The sequence below is a fragment of the Ornithorhynchus anatinus genome, chromosome 11, assembly GCF_004115215.2.
Source record: "Ornithorhynchus anatinus isolate Pmale09 chromosome 11, mOrnAna1.pri.v4, whole genome shotgun sequence".
In the NCBI taxonomy this organism is placed as follows: domain Eukaryota; kingdom Metazoa; phylum Chordata; class Mammalia; order Monotremata; family Ornithorhynchidae; genus Ornithorhynchus; species Ornithorhynchus anatinus.
The window spans coordinates 3,093,165-3,108,735 of record NC_041738.1 but is presented as its reverse complement, the minus strand read 5'-3'; the positions used below and the strand labels follow the sequence as shown (position 1 = coordinate 3,108,735).

Below are 15,571 nucleotides of genomic sequence, written 5' to 3'. Positions count from 1 at the left end.
GACTCGACGCTAGAGTCCCTTCTGTCTGCTCGGGACCTACTGTAAGCCCGTCAAACGGCAGGGACCGTCTCTATCTGTTGCCGACTTGTTCATTCCAAGCGCTTAGTACAGTGCTCTGCACATAGTAAGCGCTCAATAAATACTATTGAATGAAATAAAAGCTATTGAATGAACCCTGACCCCGCCACATCCTGTGTCCTCCCCTTCCCCTAACCCTTCCCCTTAATCCCAAAAAGTGTTTGCCTCTGGGGCCAGTCCTCCCTTGTGTGCCTGCCCCAGTCCAATCTCCACCCCCAACCACAACCTAACCTTTCCCCTTTCCTCTCTCCTAACACCAACCTGTCTGTACCCCCCAAAACACTGACTCTACCTCTTCCAGACCCTTGACCTGCAGTTCTAGAAGCAGCGGGGATTAGTGGGAAGAGCCCAGGTTTAGGAGTCGGGGGTCATGGGTTTTAATCCCATCTCTGCCACTTGTCAGCTGTGTGACTTTGGGCTTAACTTAACTTGTCTGTGCCTCAGTTACCTCCTCTATAAAATGGGGATTAAGACTGTGAGCCCCACGTGGGATAACCTGATTACCTCGTATCTACCCCGGTGCTTAGATTAATGCTTGGCACATAGTAAGCACTTAACAAAAAGTGTTATTATTATTATTATTAATGCCCTCGTGACCAGCATAACCCTTCCCCATATCACCTCATCTTTAAATCTTCGCTGTCCCCCTCCCCCACGACCCAGGTGGAACTTTGTGGGGTTGGAGTGGGGGAGGCCCGGCTAGCTTCTTGAGGTGGGGGACAAGTGGCCAGGAGGAGTCCTGAAGCAGGCCAAAGCCGGCCTAATGACCCATAGAAGATCCCAGCACCCTCCGAGAGGAAAGGTGGGGCCGAGGTGCTGAGGAGCTTTTCAAGGCCGGTATGGAGTCTCCGCCTGCCCATTTCTTGGGGAGTGTCCGGGAGACAGAGAAACAGAGACTGAGAGCGACGAGAGGCAGAGACTCAGCAGTGGAGAGAGAGAGAATGGTGGTCACTTCCCCTCCCATAAGCCACACCCTCTCCCAGGGGAAGTGGACTTCTGTTTACAGACCCCTTCCTTGCAGAACGTTTCCCCCCACCCCTTCCCGGAGGATGTCCGGCCAGCTGTTTCAGACATGAGGAGGGGGCGAGCAGAGCCAGTGCGGAGGGGCTGGGGGCTCGACGGGGCGGGGAGACTTTGGTCAGTCCAGCAGGAGGGAAATTAGTCTCTGTGGGAGGAGTGGGGGTCCCAGCATGCTCCCCACCTTCTCCTCAGGGGAACCTCCCTCCCAGACCCGGCTGGTCCCTTCCCAGGGTGGAGGGGAATGGTGAAGCCCTGTTCTGTTCCTCTCCCCTCCCTGAAACTCTGAGCTCTGAGCTGGACCGGGGTTTGCCCCAGGGGCAGTGGTAGTATTTACTGGGTGCGGTGCGCTGTACTAAGCACCTGTCAGCAACCCGGGACACCTGAACAGGCCCGGCATGATGCCCACTCTCCACTCTTCGGCCCATTCCTTCAGAAGCAGGGGTCACAGCGTGGGGGTGAGGTCTGAGCTCCGCCCATCCCTCCCTGTGCCCTCCCAAATTCACCTTGCTCTTCGTCCACTTCCCTGGGGGAGGGGTCAGCCTAGAGGTCAAGGGCAGCCACAGCTCTCCCGTAGTCACTGGGAAGCGGAGGAAGGTGATTTTCTGTGGCGGCGGGGGCTGGGATTGAGAGACGAGGGGGGAGCCCAGGCCAGAGGGGTTGCAGGTGGGGGAAGGGGAAGGGGCAGCTGAGGCCTGGAATCTCAGTCATTTCCTGGCGGGAGCGGTTTCCAGGAAGCTGGGGGGGTGGGGGGGGGGGGACAGGGAGGAGGCAGGGTTTCTCCAAGCTCCTCTGTGTTCTCTGTGGCGCCTTCATCGGGTCTTTGTTGTTTTAAATGGCATTTTTTAAGCACTTACTATGTGCCAGGCACTGTACTAAGCGCTAGGGGTAGACACAAGCTAATCAGGTTGGACCCAGTCCCTGCCTCACACGGGGCTCACACCCTGCCTACCTGATCCACCTGCCCCCACCCTGGCTCCCCAGGTCTCTGGGCCAAAGCCGGTGAACCGGTTGAGGTTCTGGAGTGGGAGGTGATTCCATTCCCCCCACCTTCTACCCTCTCTGTGCCCCGGTTCTTCCGTTCACAGGGAGGCAGCGGGGGAGAGGCTAGCCCTCTGAGAGACAGGGCTGGGAATCTGAGTGAATCAGGCAGCTTCTGACTCTGCTAAAGACAGAGTGGGGGGGGGACGGGGGAAGCCTTAGGGTCTGAGGAGCTGGAGGGGACACAAGACTGGAGCAAGAAGATGGGGCAGAGCTGGGATGAAGTGTGGATGAAGAATGTGGGGGCAGAGGCTGGCTGGATTGGGGTCAGGAGAGGGGGCAAGGGTAGGGGTATTGCCTCTCAGTGGGGAGAGACAAGGGAGGAAAGTGGGGAGAGAGGGAGAATAAAGTGACCGGATTTCCCTTAGATAGGACAGTGGCCTGACCCCCCTCCCCCCAGGAGGGCAGAAAAGAAAAGAGGGTCCCAGAGAGGGGAAAGAAAGAACCCCCCGCATATAGCCCAGTCCCGCTTATTTTGGGACACCTGGTCAACTTAAGGGAGCGGAAAGATGACCCCACCCTCGTAGCTCAAAACACCATCCAGGGATGATGGCATCCCACAAGACACCACCGATACCCAGAAACCCTACCGTCGTATGGGAAGCCAATCTCTGGGGGAGACCTTTTGACTCTTCTTGCCTCCCCCTGCCCCCGCATCCTTGCTTGCAGTTATAGCAGAGCCCCTCTCCCCTCCCCTCTCCCCATTTTTATCCTAATCCAGTATTGGCAAACAGTGGGGGGTGAGCAAACACAATGAGGGGCCGTGGGATTTCCGGTGGTCAAGGATGTACAACCTTCTGATTCCCAGCCACAGATACACTCATTTCCCGGAATTTCCAGGGGGTTCAGAGTCTCATTTCACACAGGGAGAAGAGCTACTTTCTGACTCTCGGGGGCCCTCGGGGTAAGAACGTCCCCCGGGTGCCGCAGGGCTCCGGTACGGCGACCGGCCGGGGTCCGGAGGTGTGATGGCCAGTGTAGGACTGGACCCTGGGTGCAGCCGGTGTGCTGCCTTCCACCTCCCAGCCTTTCTCTGAATGAATCGATACTCCAATTCCCGGAAAATTGCGGCACCCTTGTACACTGTGGGAAGAGTGGGGGTCCCAGGATGCTCCCTGTCTGCTCCCGACAGGATCTTTCTCACAGCCCTGGCTGGTCTCTCCTCCCTCCTTTCCCGGGGTGGAGGGGAATGGTGAAAGTTTTTCCAACGTCCCTGATCTGGGGGTCTTTAGGCCAGAGTGAGGTCATACCCCCCGCCAGCCTCCTTCTCTTCTTTAGGGACAAGAAGGGTGATGTCTGGCTAGGCCGGGGGGCAGGGGCACGAGATGTGGGGAGCGAGGGGAAAGCGGCTAGTTGTGGGGGGGTAATGAAGAGGGGGCGAGTCTGTGGGGCTGGAGTAGGACCCTGGAGACGAGGGGGTGACACAGTGCACAGAGCCAGGCTCCGGTCGGGGACTCTCACACGGTCAGCGGTTTAATCACTCCCCGCGCTCTCCACGCACAGAGATTCTACGGACCGGGAGGCGGCGGGGCTGCTAAGGAGGGGCGCTGCCAAGTCCCTCGCTACTCAGACGTTAGTGTGATTAGGGGAGAAGCCCCCCCACCCTTGGAGCCTCAGTGCCGAGAGCGGACAGGGCAGGTGGCTCAGGCCGAGAGTGACGAGGCCCTTCGTCCTGCTGGGAGCCCAGAGCCTCGGGTCACTTCTGCTCGAGAAAGGGAGTCAGGGCGGTCCGCGTGCTCCTGGCACCTCAGAGGGGGCACGGCGGGTGTCTGTGGCCAGGGTAGAAGATGCAAACTCTGGTCCCCACAAGGGTCAGTGGGATGTCTGGGCCAGCAGGTGCAGTCTCTGGTGCCCACGAAGGCCGGTGTAGTGTCCGGACCAGCTGGTACAGTCTGCTGTGGGGCCCACGAAGATCACAGGAGCGTCCGGGTCCAGGGCAGCCGGTGCAGTCTCTGGTGCCCACCAAGATAAGGTAGCAGGAGCAGTCTGATGGGATGCCCAGGAAGGTCTGATTCACTGACTGTCATCGCGGTCTGGGGTGCCTGGGATTTGGGCATCCCAGCCCCTCCACCCCATCCCCCCAGCGGCGGGGTTGTATGGAAAATCCATGGATTTGCCGGAGGTGAGGGATGAGGGGACTGGGAGGAATGGGGATTGGGCTGGATTCTTACCTCAGGGCCAGGAGGAGGAAACAGGGGCTGGGAACAGGGGCTGCCAGGAAGCTGCCCGAGTGGCTGTCGAGGACTGTGTCTGCAGGGGGAGGGGGTTCGGTGCCCCCCTCCCCGACCTCTTCCGCGGCAGCTCCGTCCCCGTGCTCGCAGACACGAGGCCCGCGGCACTCACAGGGCATCGCTCTGCCCGGAGACGGCCTACCCCTTGCGGGCGGCCAGTCACCTGGCTCCATGCCCAGAGCCCTCCCTGTCCTGTGTCCCACCCCCACGGCATTAGACACGAAGTGAAGGAGGGCTAAGGGAACAACAGCTGTTAGTACGTGTGTGTGTGTGTGATGGAGGGAGGGAGACCTCACCCCAAATCTACTCTGCACTCCGAGGGGGGTCTGAGGCGGCCTGAGGCGCTCCCTAAGGGGATCCTATAGAATGGGGTGTAGGTTCACCAAGCTATCGGCTCCGCTGTCGCTCGATCCCCGCCCTCCCGGAGCGGGGCAGACCTGCGCTTTCCTCCTGTGCGGCACGTGCCGTCGCGCGCGCTTCCTCTCTCCCCGACGCCCATCCCTCCAGCCGCATCCCAGCAGCCCCCGGGGCCTCGGCCGGAAGCCTCAAGCGCTGATCTCCACCCTGCCACCTCCGCCGGTCTCCTCCTGCTCCCGGATCACCCGCACGCCCGCCGCCGTCCGCAGGGTGCGCGAAGCGCTGCGCGAGCGGGCCGGCGAGCCCGGGGAGCGGCTCGGCGACGTGTGGGTCCGGCCGGGGGTCGGGGAGCGGACCGGGGAGCGGGGGTAGCGGCGGGCGGAGCGGATGGGGAGCCCCGGGGAGCGGCCGGGAGCCGCCGGGGAGACCGAGTAGCCGGGCGGACCCGGCTCGCCGCTGCGCCGGAGGTCGGGGGCGGAGGTGTCTTCGGTTTCGGGAGAGTCCTGCAACGAGACGCGGGGTCCCGCCATCACGGCTCTGCCCCAGGGCCCCGTCCGCGTGCCTCGCTCCCATGCCTCGCCCTAGGCCTCACCTACATACGCCTCTCCAGCCCCCATGCCTCTCCACTTCAGACCATAAATCACTCTGCTGCCCGGATTATCTTTCTACAGAAACGTTCAGGGCATGTCATTCCCCACCTCAAAATTCTCCAGTGGTTGCCCATCCACCTCCGTATCAAACACTAACTCCTCCCTATTGGCTTCAAAGCAGTCCATCGCCTTGGTCCCTCCTACCTCACCTCCCTTCTCTCTTTCTACAGCCCAGCCCGGACACCCGGTTCCTCTGATGCTGCTGACCTTCTCACTGGGCCTCGTTCTCGCCTGTCCCGCCGTCGATCACTGGCCCACTTCCTACCTCTGGCCTGGAACGCCCTCCCTCCTCAAATCCACCTAACAATCACTCTTCCCCCCTTCAAAGCCCTTCTGTAGGCTCCTCTCCTCCAAGAGGCCTTCCCAGACTAAGCCCCCCTTTTCCTCCGCTTCTCATTCATTCATTCAATAGTATTTATTGAGGGCTTACTATGTGCAGAGCACTGTACTAAGCGCTTGGAATGAACAAGTCGGCAACAGATACAGTCCCTGCCGTTTGACGGGCTTACAGTCTCCCTTCTGCATCACCTCGACTTGCTCCCTGTGCTATTCCCCACCTCCCGACTCCACAGCACTTATGTATATAGTATATATCGATATATCTACTTATATTATTGATGCTTGTTGACTTGTGTTGATGTGTCTATATCTATAATTCTATTTATTTATATTGATTCCTGTTTCCTTGTTTTGCAGTATGTTCCCCCTCCCTTCTAGACTGGAAGCCCAGTGTGGACAGGGATTGTTTCTCTTTCTTGCTGAATTGTACCTTCCAAGCGCTTAGTACAGTGCTCTGCACGCAGTAAGCCCTCAGTAAATACGATTGAATGAATGAATGCCTCACTCCCGGCCCTGTCCACATGCCTCGCTCCGGGCCCCACCCACCTGTGCACCGGGCCCTCCCCCCAGGTCCACCCACCTCACCTTGTCCTTGAGGATGTACAGGGCCAGCGGGCTCTTGCGCTCTTCGCCCCCACAGCGAGGGAGGGTCTCAACTGCTCAGGGGCAAGGTCAGGGCGGCCGTCATGGGCCACGGCGGCCCCCGGGGTCCCCTCGGTCTCCCCTTCCCATGGGGGGTTGGTTCCCCAGCTCCCGGGGGCTTATGCTTCTCTGGTCACCGCTGCACCCCGTCCCCCTTATAGGCGTGAGGGATTTGGGATGGGAGGGTTTCAGAAGGGCCGCCTGCCCCCACCCAATTCCAGTACATCTTTTCGACGGGTCTCAGCCAGACGGGGGCAGGGGCAAGTGGATGGGGAGGGATCCGGCCAGGGGAGAGTGACGGAGGCCGGGTTGGGAGGAGTGGCCCCAGAGGCTGGACCCCTCTTACCTTCCGGTTTTAACTGGTCCTCGCTCTGCTCCATGTAGTCCAGCGAGCCCTGGGCCTCCAGCTTCCGCTTGGTCCTGCAAGGCAGTCCAGATGCTCGGCGGGTGAAGGGAGAGGGACGAGGGACGGGGCACGGGGGCCCCAGATGGGGTGGACAGGGGTGGGGTGGAGTTATGGAGTAGTTCTGGGCAACTGCCCATGCCCCGGGCCCCTCCTCAGCCCCTGCCCCGAGTGCAGAGACAGCAGGGAAGGCAGTGGCCTGGCCTCCACTCTCTTCATCTCCTGCTCCCCAAATCCCCCAGTCCACTTTCCTGTTCCAGCCCCAACCGTGGCCCCCAAGATGTCCTCCCAGGAGCCCACGGCTCCCGGGACAAGATGGGACCTCCGAGGTCATTTAGTCCAAGCCTCTGCCACCCTGCTGGCCCAACCCTATCCCAGAAGGCAGAGGAGGCTTTGACCTGATCTGTCCCCAGGGATGGAGACCACAAACTTTCCTAGCCTGTTACGGGGTTTAACCACCTGCCACTACTGAAAAGTTCTTCCTTCAACCTAACTCAAATCCTTCCTGCGGCACTTTGGCACATCTCACCATGAAGCGGGCCGGTCGTGCCTCCTGCCAACCCGGGTACGGTGGGTGGAGCAGAGGAGAGAGGGAAGTGGGGGGGTGGTGAAGAGCACAGACTGTAAAATTACTGACCTTAAGCTCCCTGAAGGCAAGGAATAGGTACTTAGTACAGTTCGTTGCATTCAGTAGGAGCTCCATAAATATCACTGAATGACTGATTGAGATTTGAGGGGAGGATTGGACCAGGGAACTGGGGAGATCCGGAATAGGGGGAATGTTACCCAGATTTCTGAGATGGCTTCCAGCAGGCACAGACGGTCACCAGAGTGACGAGGAGGAAGATGCCTCCCGTGGACAGGATGATGTAGAGTGAGCTTCGTCCTGGGGAGAAATGGGGCCAGGGGCAGTTGGGGGGGATCGGAGCTGCCGCAGGCCGAAGCAGGGGGCGTCAGGGAGGGCCATCCCTAAGGTTGGTATTTGTTAAGCGCTTACTATGTGCCGAGCACTGTTCTAAGCGCTGGGGTAGACATAGGCACCCGCTCAGATTGCCGGGGAAATAAAAACTGCCCCTCTCCTGTTCCGCTGGAACACGTCTGCTATAACAATAATCCTGGGATAAGAGATGGCTTGGACATCAGGGTAATAATAATGTTGGTATTTGTTAAGCGCTTACTATGTGCAGAGCACTGTTCTAAGCGCTGGGGTAGATACAGGGTCATCAGGTCGTCCCACGTGAGGCTCACAGTCTTCATCCCCATTTTACAGATGAGGGAACCGAGGCACAGAGAAGTTAAGTGATTTGCCCACGGTCGCACAGCTGCCAAGTGGCAGAGCCGGAGTTCGAAGCCACGACCGCTGACTCCCAAGCCCGGGCTCTTTCCACTGAGCCACGCTGCTTCCCGGGGTAGAGAAGCTTGTGTTTGTAGAGGGAGGGGCTAGCCCAGAAGTTCCACCCAGAGACCCCGGGTTATTCACCTCGTCGTGACCCCTCTCCAATAAATCCACTCCCAAACTCTGAGCCCTGTGCTTCGCCCGCCATCAACCAATCACCTCATCGGTAGTATTTACTGAGCACTCGCTGCAGGAAGAGAACCATCCTAAGTGCTCGGGAGAGCACAACAGAATCAAGAGACCCCCGTCCCCCGCCCCCCCGGGAGCTGATGATCGGGCCGGGGAGATGGACCCTGAGCTACGTTACGGTTAGGTGGAAATTTAATCGTAGATAAGGTCCGTAAGTGCCGCTGTGAGTTGCGGTAGCTCTTTGTGAGCAGGGAACGTGTCTACTGACTGTTGTATTATTCTTTTCCAAGCGCTTAGTACGGTGCTATTCATACAATACACGCTCAATAAATACTACTGACTGATTAAAGTGCCTAGGTGGCACGAAGGTGCTGATAAGGGAGTTGACAGATGCAAAGTGGGGAGTTTGTTCTTCTAGACAATAAACTCTCTGTGGGCAGCGGACTTGTCTACCAATTCCGCTGTACCGTACTCTCCCGAGAGCTCAGGTCAGTGCTCTGCACACAGGAAGCGCTCGCTAAATACCAGTGGTTGATCTATTGATTGAAGAGGGGAAGAACCTCCTGGAGGAGAGGAGGTTTCGGGATATAGCACCGAGGGATTTAGTCAGCCGGGCGAGGGGCGGGAGGGGGAGACGCACGGTAGACGGTGAGTTTGATGGGGACGCTGTGACCCTTGCTGATGGGGTTCTCCACCAGGCAGCTGTAGACGTCGTCGTCGGCCAGCAGCACCCGGGTGATGGTCAGCACTTTCTGGTCGGCGGACAGCTGCAGGCGCGAGTCGTTGCTGAGTGGCTGGCTGGCCCGCAGCCACGTGTAGCTGGGCTTCGTGCCGTTCTCGTGGGCGCATGTCAGCGTGACCGATTCGCTCAGCTCCAGCACCGTGGACGAGGCCAGGACGACGTGCGGCTTCGAGATGGGGACTGGGCCGGGGGTGGGCGGGGAGAGGGCCGGGTCAGGGCCTCCGCTCCCTTCCCTGGCCCTCCCCGTTTTCCCGACGGCCCGCCAGGCTTCCCCAAACGTCTCCCCTAAATCCTTCCTGCTGCACGGCTCCTGCCCCCTGCCTCTGTTCCTCGGTGGGGAAGGAAGACTGTGGAGTGGTCCCAGTGCTGGACTCCTGTTGGCGGGGCGAGGGACAGTCCAGGGATTAGTGGGCCCCGGGTCTGAGGGCTGCACCTGGCTAAGGCAGTCCCGGCCCCACTTGGGGAAGTTTGGGGCCGTTTAGGGTCGGGGTCCAGCTGTCTTGGGCTCAACCACATGAGCCTGAAACCATCCCGTGACAGCGTCATCCTGCCTCTGGCCTGGAACGCCCTCCCTCCTCAAATCCGAGGGACATTTACTCTCCCCCACTTCAAAGCCTTACTGAAGGGACATCTTCTCTGCGAGGCCTTTCCCGACTAAGCCCCACTTTTCTACATCTCCCACCCTCTTCTGCGTCTCCCCGACTTGCTCCCGGTGCTCTTCCTGGCCTGGAATGCCCTCCCTCCTCAAATCCGACAATTAGTCTCCCCCCATTCGAAACCTTATTGAAGGCCCGTCTCCTCCAAGAGGCCTCCCCTGACTAAGCCCCACTTTTCAGTGAGCCCCGTGCGTGACATGGACTCTGTCCGGTCTGATTTGCTTGTATCTACCCCAGCGCTTAGTACGGTGCCTGGCACATAGTAAGCGCTTAACGGAAACCCTCATCATTACCATTATCGTACACTGTATTACACCCCGGGATAAATACAAGATCATCCGGTTGGATGCACTCCCTGTCCCACATGGGGCTCAGCGTCTAAGTGGGGGGGGGGGGGGAGTATCGATTAATTCCCATTTCACAGATGAGATGACCAAGGCACAGAGGAGTGAAGCGACTCAACCGAGGTCACACAGCAGACAAACGGCAGAGCCGGATTGAGAACCCGGGTCCTCCGACTCCTGGGCCTGGGCTCTTTCCACTAGGCCACAAGACCGGGGCCGGCCGGCCGACCCCTTCCCGCCACCCCAGGACGCAACCGGCTGGGTCCGGGCCCCGCCCGGCCGGCCTCACCGTCCACGGTGAGGTTGATGGTCTTCTCGCCGGTGAAGGTGTCGTCGGTGATGGAGATCTCGACCTCGTAGGCTCCCTCGTCGGCCGGGCGCAGGCCGCTGAGCAGCAGGGAGCCGTTGGGGAAGAGCCGCACGCGGCCGCGGTACTCGGGCCGCAGGGTCCCGATGACCTCGGTGCCCACCGACTGCACCACCGTCACCGGCTTGTCGCGCTTCAGCTGCCACTTGACCACCGGCCGGTCGCTGCTGGTGCTGCTGTACTGGACGGAGAGCAGGGCCTCTCGGCCCTCCGTGCCGTGGACCACCTGCACCGGGCTGGTGATGTTCACGGCCGCCAGCCGCCCTGCGGGGGGGAGGGGGGAGAGGCGGGGCAGCGTGGCGGGAGGGGGCCCTCGGAAGGCCCTCGTCAGGGAGCTGGTCCGTTCCCACTGCTTCAGCTACCAACCCATCGCTACCTTCCTCGCTAGTCTCTCCTCCCGTGTCATCTCACATCTGCTCCTGACTCCAGGGCACCTTTGCCCGGCTAGCCCGCCGGCACCTCAAGCTCAACAGGTCCGAACCGCAACTCCCCTTCCCACCCAGATCTTCTCCTCCAACTTGCTTTTCCATCTCCAAACTCCCTGTCTCTCAAGTCCCTAACCTTGGCATTATCCTTGACTCCTTCGTCTCTTTCGACCCCTGGCTCTGCTTTCAAGACACCTCCGGAATCTGCCCCTTCCTCTCCCCAGCATTTCCGGAAGTCACTGCTTCTTCTCCATCCAAGCGGCCACCACGCTGGCCTAAACGCCTGCCACATTCCACTCGACCGTGGCGTCGGCCTCCTCCCTGTCCCCTCTGCCTCCAGCCTTTCCTCATTTCAATCTAGATTTCACTCTGCTGTCTGGATCATTTTTCTAAAACATATTTTCACATTCTAGCTGCGGCAAGCGGAAGCACTTCATCATTGGCTTTGAGTCCCTCTACTGGCTCTCTCCCCACTACTTATCCTTGCTCCTCTTCCACTGTACCTCAACTCACACCCAGAGCTCCTTGCTGACCTCCCTGCCTCCTGCCTCTCCCCTCTCTAGTCCACCCTTCGCTCTGTATTCCAGATTATTATTCTGAAAAACCGTTCAGTCCACATCTTCCCACTCCTCAAAACCTCCAGTGGTTGCCCATCCACCTCCGCAAAAAGCAGAAACCTCTCACCGTTGCTTTTAAGGCATTTAATCAGCTCTCTCCCTCCTACCTTTCCTCGCTGATCTCCTACTACAACCCAGTCTACACGCTCTGCTCCTCAAACATTAATCTACGCTCTGTCCGTCGACTTCCTCTACCTCCATACTGATCCTTTGCCCCTGTCCTCCCTCTGGCCCTTTCTATCCCTCCCCCCCGATGCTACACTTTCATCCATATTTTTACACTCCTCCAGCTCGCAAGTTATTTTCGTGTCTGACTCCCCGACTAGAATGTAAATATCTACTGGACTCTCCCAAATGCTTAGTGCAGCGCTCTGCAGGGGATAAGCGCTCTATAATTTCTACTGATAGATTGATTGACTGATTGACTGGCGTCTGCCCGCTCTGGATCCCGTTACGGGCCGGAAGAGCAGGAGTGTGAGCCAAAATCTCAATCCGGCCGATGAACCCCATCTGGGCTGTGGATCCAGGACCAAGTGGCTCCTCCAGTGGTTTCCAGGCGGGCCCATTCTGTCCAGCTCTGCGCCGGTCACCCTGTGGGAATCTCAAACTGAAGGGAGGCTGGGTCCCTTTTTTAATGGTGTCTGTTAAGGGCTTACTATGTGTCAGGCACTGTATTAAATGTTGAGGTAGATACAATCTTATCAGGTTGGACACAGTCCCTGTCCCACATGGGGCTCTCAGTCTTAATCCCCCATTTTACCGATGAGGTGAGTGAGGCACAGCGAAGTGAAATGCCGTGCTCAAGGTCGCACAGCAGACAAGTGGCAGAGCCGGGACTCGAACCCATGTCCTTCTGACTCCCAGGCCCGTACTCTAACCATTAGGCCACGCTGCTTCCCTAGGTCACACAGGAGAGGAGTGGCCGAGCCGGAATTAGAACCCAGATCCTTTTAACTCCGGGTCTATCCACTAGGCCACGCTGCTTCTCGTGTATTCGTGCATCTGTACACACAGTGAGGCTCTGTAAGGGTAGGCGAGTATATGTGACAAAGTGTACGAAACTGCAGGTGCGCATGTGGATTGGTGAGAATGTACACCACCCTGTGCGTGCGTGTGTGTTGTGCGTCAATACCTGGGCGTAAATCCATTTGTACGAATCTGCCTGTATGCGTTCTTATGCACAGGTGAAGTACTCGGCCCTGTGAACGTTTGTGTAGCAGTGGGATTCAGTTTTATGAATCTGTTGTACTGAAAGCAGGACGAGAGAAGCTAGGCTCCGACTGCAATAAGAGGGAGTGGGATTAGATTTGAAGGACAAATGGGGTTGGCTGAGAAATGAAACGGGTTCATCTAGAGCTGGTGGGGGTGGTCTCTGGAGAGAGGAGCCTCCGCCGCCCCCCCCCCCCCAGCTCTGGCCATTCAATCAATCAAGCAATCACAAGTGCTTGGACAAGTACAATATAACAGGGTTGGTAGACACATTCCCTGCCCACAGAGAGCTTCCAGTTGAGAGTTTTCAGCCGAGGCAGGGTCTTCAGGCTTCCTGCCTCCAAGTGGCAGAGTCCTGCTGGATCCTGCTGGGATTGGGCCCGGACTTCTTCTGGCACCGAGGCCCCACACCTCGGAGAGGGAAGACCCGACAGGAAGCTAAGACCCACCCCCGCCCCCGGGTCCTCACTGAGGCCAGACTTGAGCTGGGTGAGGGGAGGGCGCAGCCCCAGTTGTCACTCTGCCCTTGAGACCCCACTCCCACTTGGCCCAGTCCGGCGGGCGACCCCCCCCCCCGCCAACTCAAGACGGTGGGACGTCGATGGGGGCAGGCAGGAGGGAGGTGGTCCGGCCCCCTGTGTTTAGACGGCCGCCTCCGCCCCCCGACACTTTCACTGCCTTGTGAGATCCACACCCAGGGGCCGGGAGAACGAGCCAGTTCCCAGGATCCCCCTTGGAGGCCGAGGGTCAGGTGAGGTGGACTCCATACCCGACGAGAGTCAACGGGCAGGTGAGGAAAGCCGGACTCTCGGCCCCTCCGATCAGTTTCCCTTTCCTCTCTGAGCGGAGCCCCCCTACGCCCCATCCCGCCTCTGGAGGAGCCCCCCAACATGGGGACCGTGGGGCCTGAAGCCTTCCCACCAGGGCCTCGGCGGCCAGGGGAGCCCCGGGCGAGCCGGGAAGCGGCCTGCCAGCGGCTCGCTGGGAGGAGGGAGGTTGGGGTAAGAAGCAGCCTGGATGCCTGGCTTCTTCCCACGGACTGAGCTCCCTCCCCACACACAAAGGCATCTGGGCCCTCCCCTCCCAACCCAGCTCCAGGGTCCCTGCCCTGGTCGTTCCCCTCCCCGCCCCCCCCCTCCCCACACACCTCCAGCTCATACCTGACTGGAGCAGGAGGAGGAAGATGAGGGACACCGGCCGCCGGGCGCCTCTGGACAGGGCTCCCCTCTCTCTCCTCATTTTGGGTCGTGCTCTTGGGCTCTGGCGCAGACAATTAGCATGATTTCTCCACTCCGGGCACGTCCCTTTGCACCGCTAGGAGTCTCTCAGCCTCGGACGTCGCTGCCAACTCCTCCCAGAATACACAGGGCCCAGTGTGTTCCCGCACTCACTCTCTTCGCTCTTTTCTTCCGCTCCGACCTGACATTTTCTGGTTTCCCGAGCCCGACACCCTCACTTTCCCTGGCGCTCCACCTCGGCCGCTGAGGGCCCCGGGGGAGCGTCAGCCGGGGCCGGGCCTCTGGGGGGAAGATTTCCGACCGAAGAACCAACGAAGGCCTTCCGCGAGGTGGACGGGCCCGGCTGGTAGCCTCAAAGATTCGTGAGCGGCAGAGACCTCGGCGATTGCCGAGGCCACCGTCTGCTGGGTCAGAGTGTCTTGGCACAGAATTGGCACTGTACCGTGGACACTTGGGCCGTAAACGGGGTCCTTTGAGGGCATTTTGCCACGTGCTGCACCCCCGCCCTCCCATTGGTTCGTGGCACTCTGGGCCCCAGTAGGAACAGGACCGGCGGGAATGAGAAAGAGAGAAAGTGTGAGTGGCAGAGTGAAAACCACTAGCCTTGCAATCAGTTCCTCCACACAGGGTCTTGTCAGGACCACGGCTCATCCCTCACTCTTGACAGGATACTCCGTCTCCAACGGGTTGGCGACAAGGTAGTTCTCCTCTTCTTTAAAAGAGGTCGGCCCAGGCACCAGGCTTCCTGGGGTCACTGATCTGACCCTCCACAGCGCGTGCGTCTTTGACCTTGAATGACCTCAGAGTCCCTGCAGCCCTGACTGGGGAGCTGTCTTTACAGAGTTCGTCGGCTGGATTCTACGTCTGGTGAGAGTCCCGATCTCTGGGCAAACACAGATGAGTGTGTGCGGATGGAGACCCCAGGGAAAACTTGGTTCGAAGGGAGGAATGGAATGAGAAACAGCACGGCTAGTGGAAAGAAACATGGGCCTGGGAGTCAGAGGACCTGAGTTCTAATCCCAGCTCCACCACTTGACTGCTGTGTGACTTTGGGCAAATCACTAAACTCCTCTGTGCCTCATCTGTAAAATGGGGATTAAATCCTCCTCCCTCCGACTTAGACTGTAAACTCCACGTGGGACAGGGACCACATCCGAACTAATAATTTGGTGCCTATCCCAGAGTTTAGTATAGGGCCTGGCAAATAATAAGCCGTTAACAAATACCATGAAAAAAAGGCCCTTAAAATATAACTCTTTGGACTTGGACATTATCTATGGTGGTAACATATTGGTCTTTATTGAGTACCCACTGGCATCGGAAAACTTAACAACTAACTAAGCACTTGGGAAAGCACAACAGAAACATGAAATGTGCTCCTTGCCCGCAAAGAGTTTACACCCCAATGGGGGAGTCCAACATATAAATATTTATTCATTCATTTGTTCATTCAATCGTATCTCTTGAGCGCTTACTGTGTGCAGAGGACTGTATTAAGCGCTTGGAAAGTACAAAAGCAATAAAGAGCGACAATCCCTGCCCACGACGGGCTTACAGTCTAGAGGGGGGAAGCAGACATCATAACAAGTAAACAGGCATTACTGGAGCCATCAGAATAAATCCTGGACTGAACTATATATAGACCAGTGCTGGGGAAGGATAAGGATAACTGCGCAATAATCATGGCATG

General features: G+C 58.6%; 1 protein-coding gene across 4 annotated transcripts; it reads right to left on the bottom strand.

Annotated features, from left to right (window-relative positions):
- Window positions 1–3,582: 3,582 nt before the first annotated feature.
- Window positions 3,583–14,256, bottom strand: HEPACAM (hepatic and glial cell adhesion molecule). Of its 4 annotated transcripts, XR_003762860.2 has the most exons (8): window positions 13,804–14,254; window positions 10,315–10,656; window positions 8,924–9,205; window positions 7,545–7,644; window positions 6,702–6,775; window positions 6,299–6,369; window positions 4,308–5,227; window positions 4,031–4,122 (listed from the first exon to the last, which is right to left on the bottom strand). XR_003762860.2 is itself a non-coding variant. In XM_039913589.1 (7 exons), the coding sequence occupies exons 1-7, from the start codon at window positions 13,880–13,882 to the stop codon at window positions 3,949–3,951; spliced, it is 1,122 nt and encodes a 373-aa protein (XP_039769523.1). In that variant the 5' UTR covers window positions 13,883–14,249; the 3' UTR covers window positions 3,583–3,948. The 4 variants fall into 4 exon arrangements, 3 of the variants coding, with proteins under 3 accessions (XP_039769523.1, XP_028931145.1, XP_028931144.1); XM_039913589.1 differs by lacking the exon at window positions 4,308–5,227 and having other exon boundaries at window positions 3,583–4,122; window positions 13,804–14,249; XM_029075312.2 differs by having other exon boundaries at window positions 3,955–5,227; window positions 6,294–6,369; window positions 13,804–14,256.
- Window positions 14,257–15,571: the final 1,315 nt, after the last annotated feature.

Coding starts and splice junctions, on each gene's coding strand:
- HEPACAM (XM_029075311.2), bottom strand. CDS start 13,882: ATGAGGAGAGAGAGGGGAGCCCTGTCCAGAGGCGCCCGGCGGCCGGTG. Junction 10,657..13,803: donor CCTCCTCCTGCTCCAGTCAG/GTATGAGCTGGA, acceptor TCCCCCCCGCAG/GGCGGCTGGCGGCCGTGAAC. Junction 5,228..6,298: donor TGTACATCCTCAAGGACAAG/GTGAGGTGGGTG, acceptor GTCTCGTTGCAG/GACTCTCCCGAAACCGAAGA.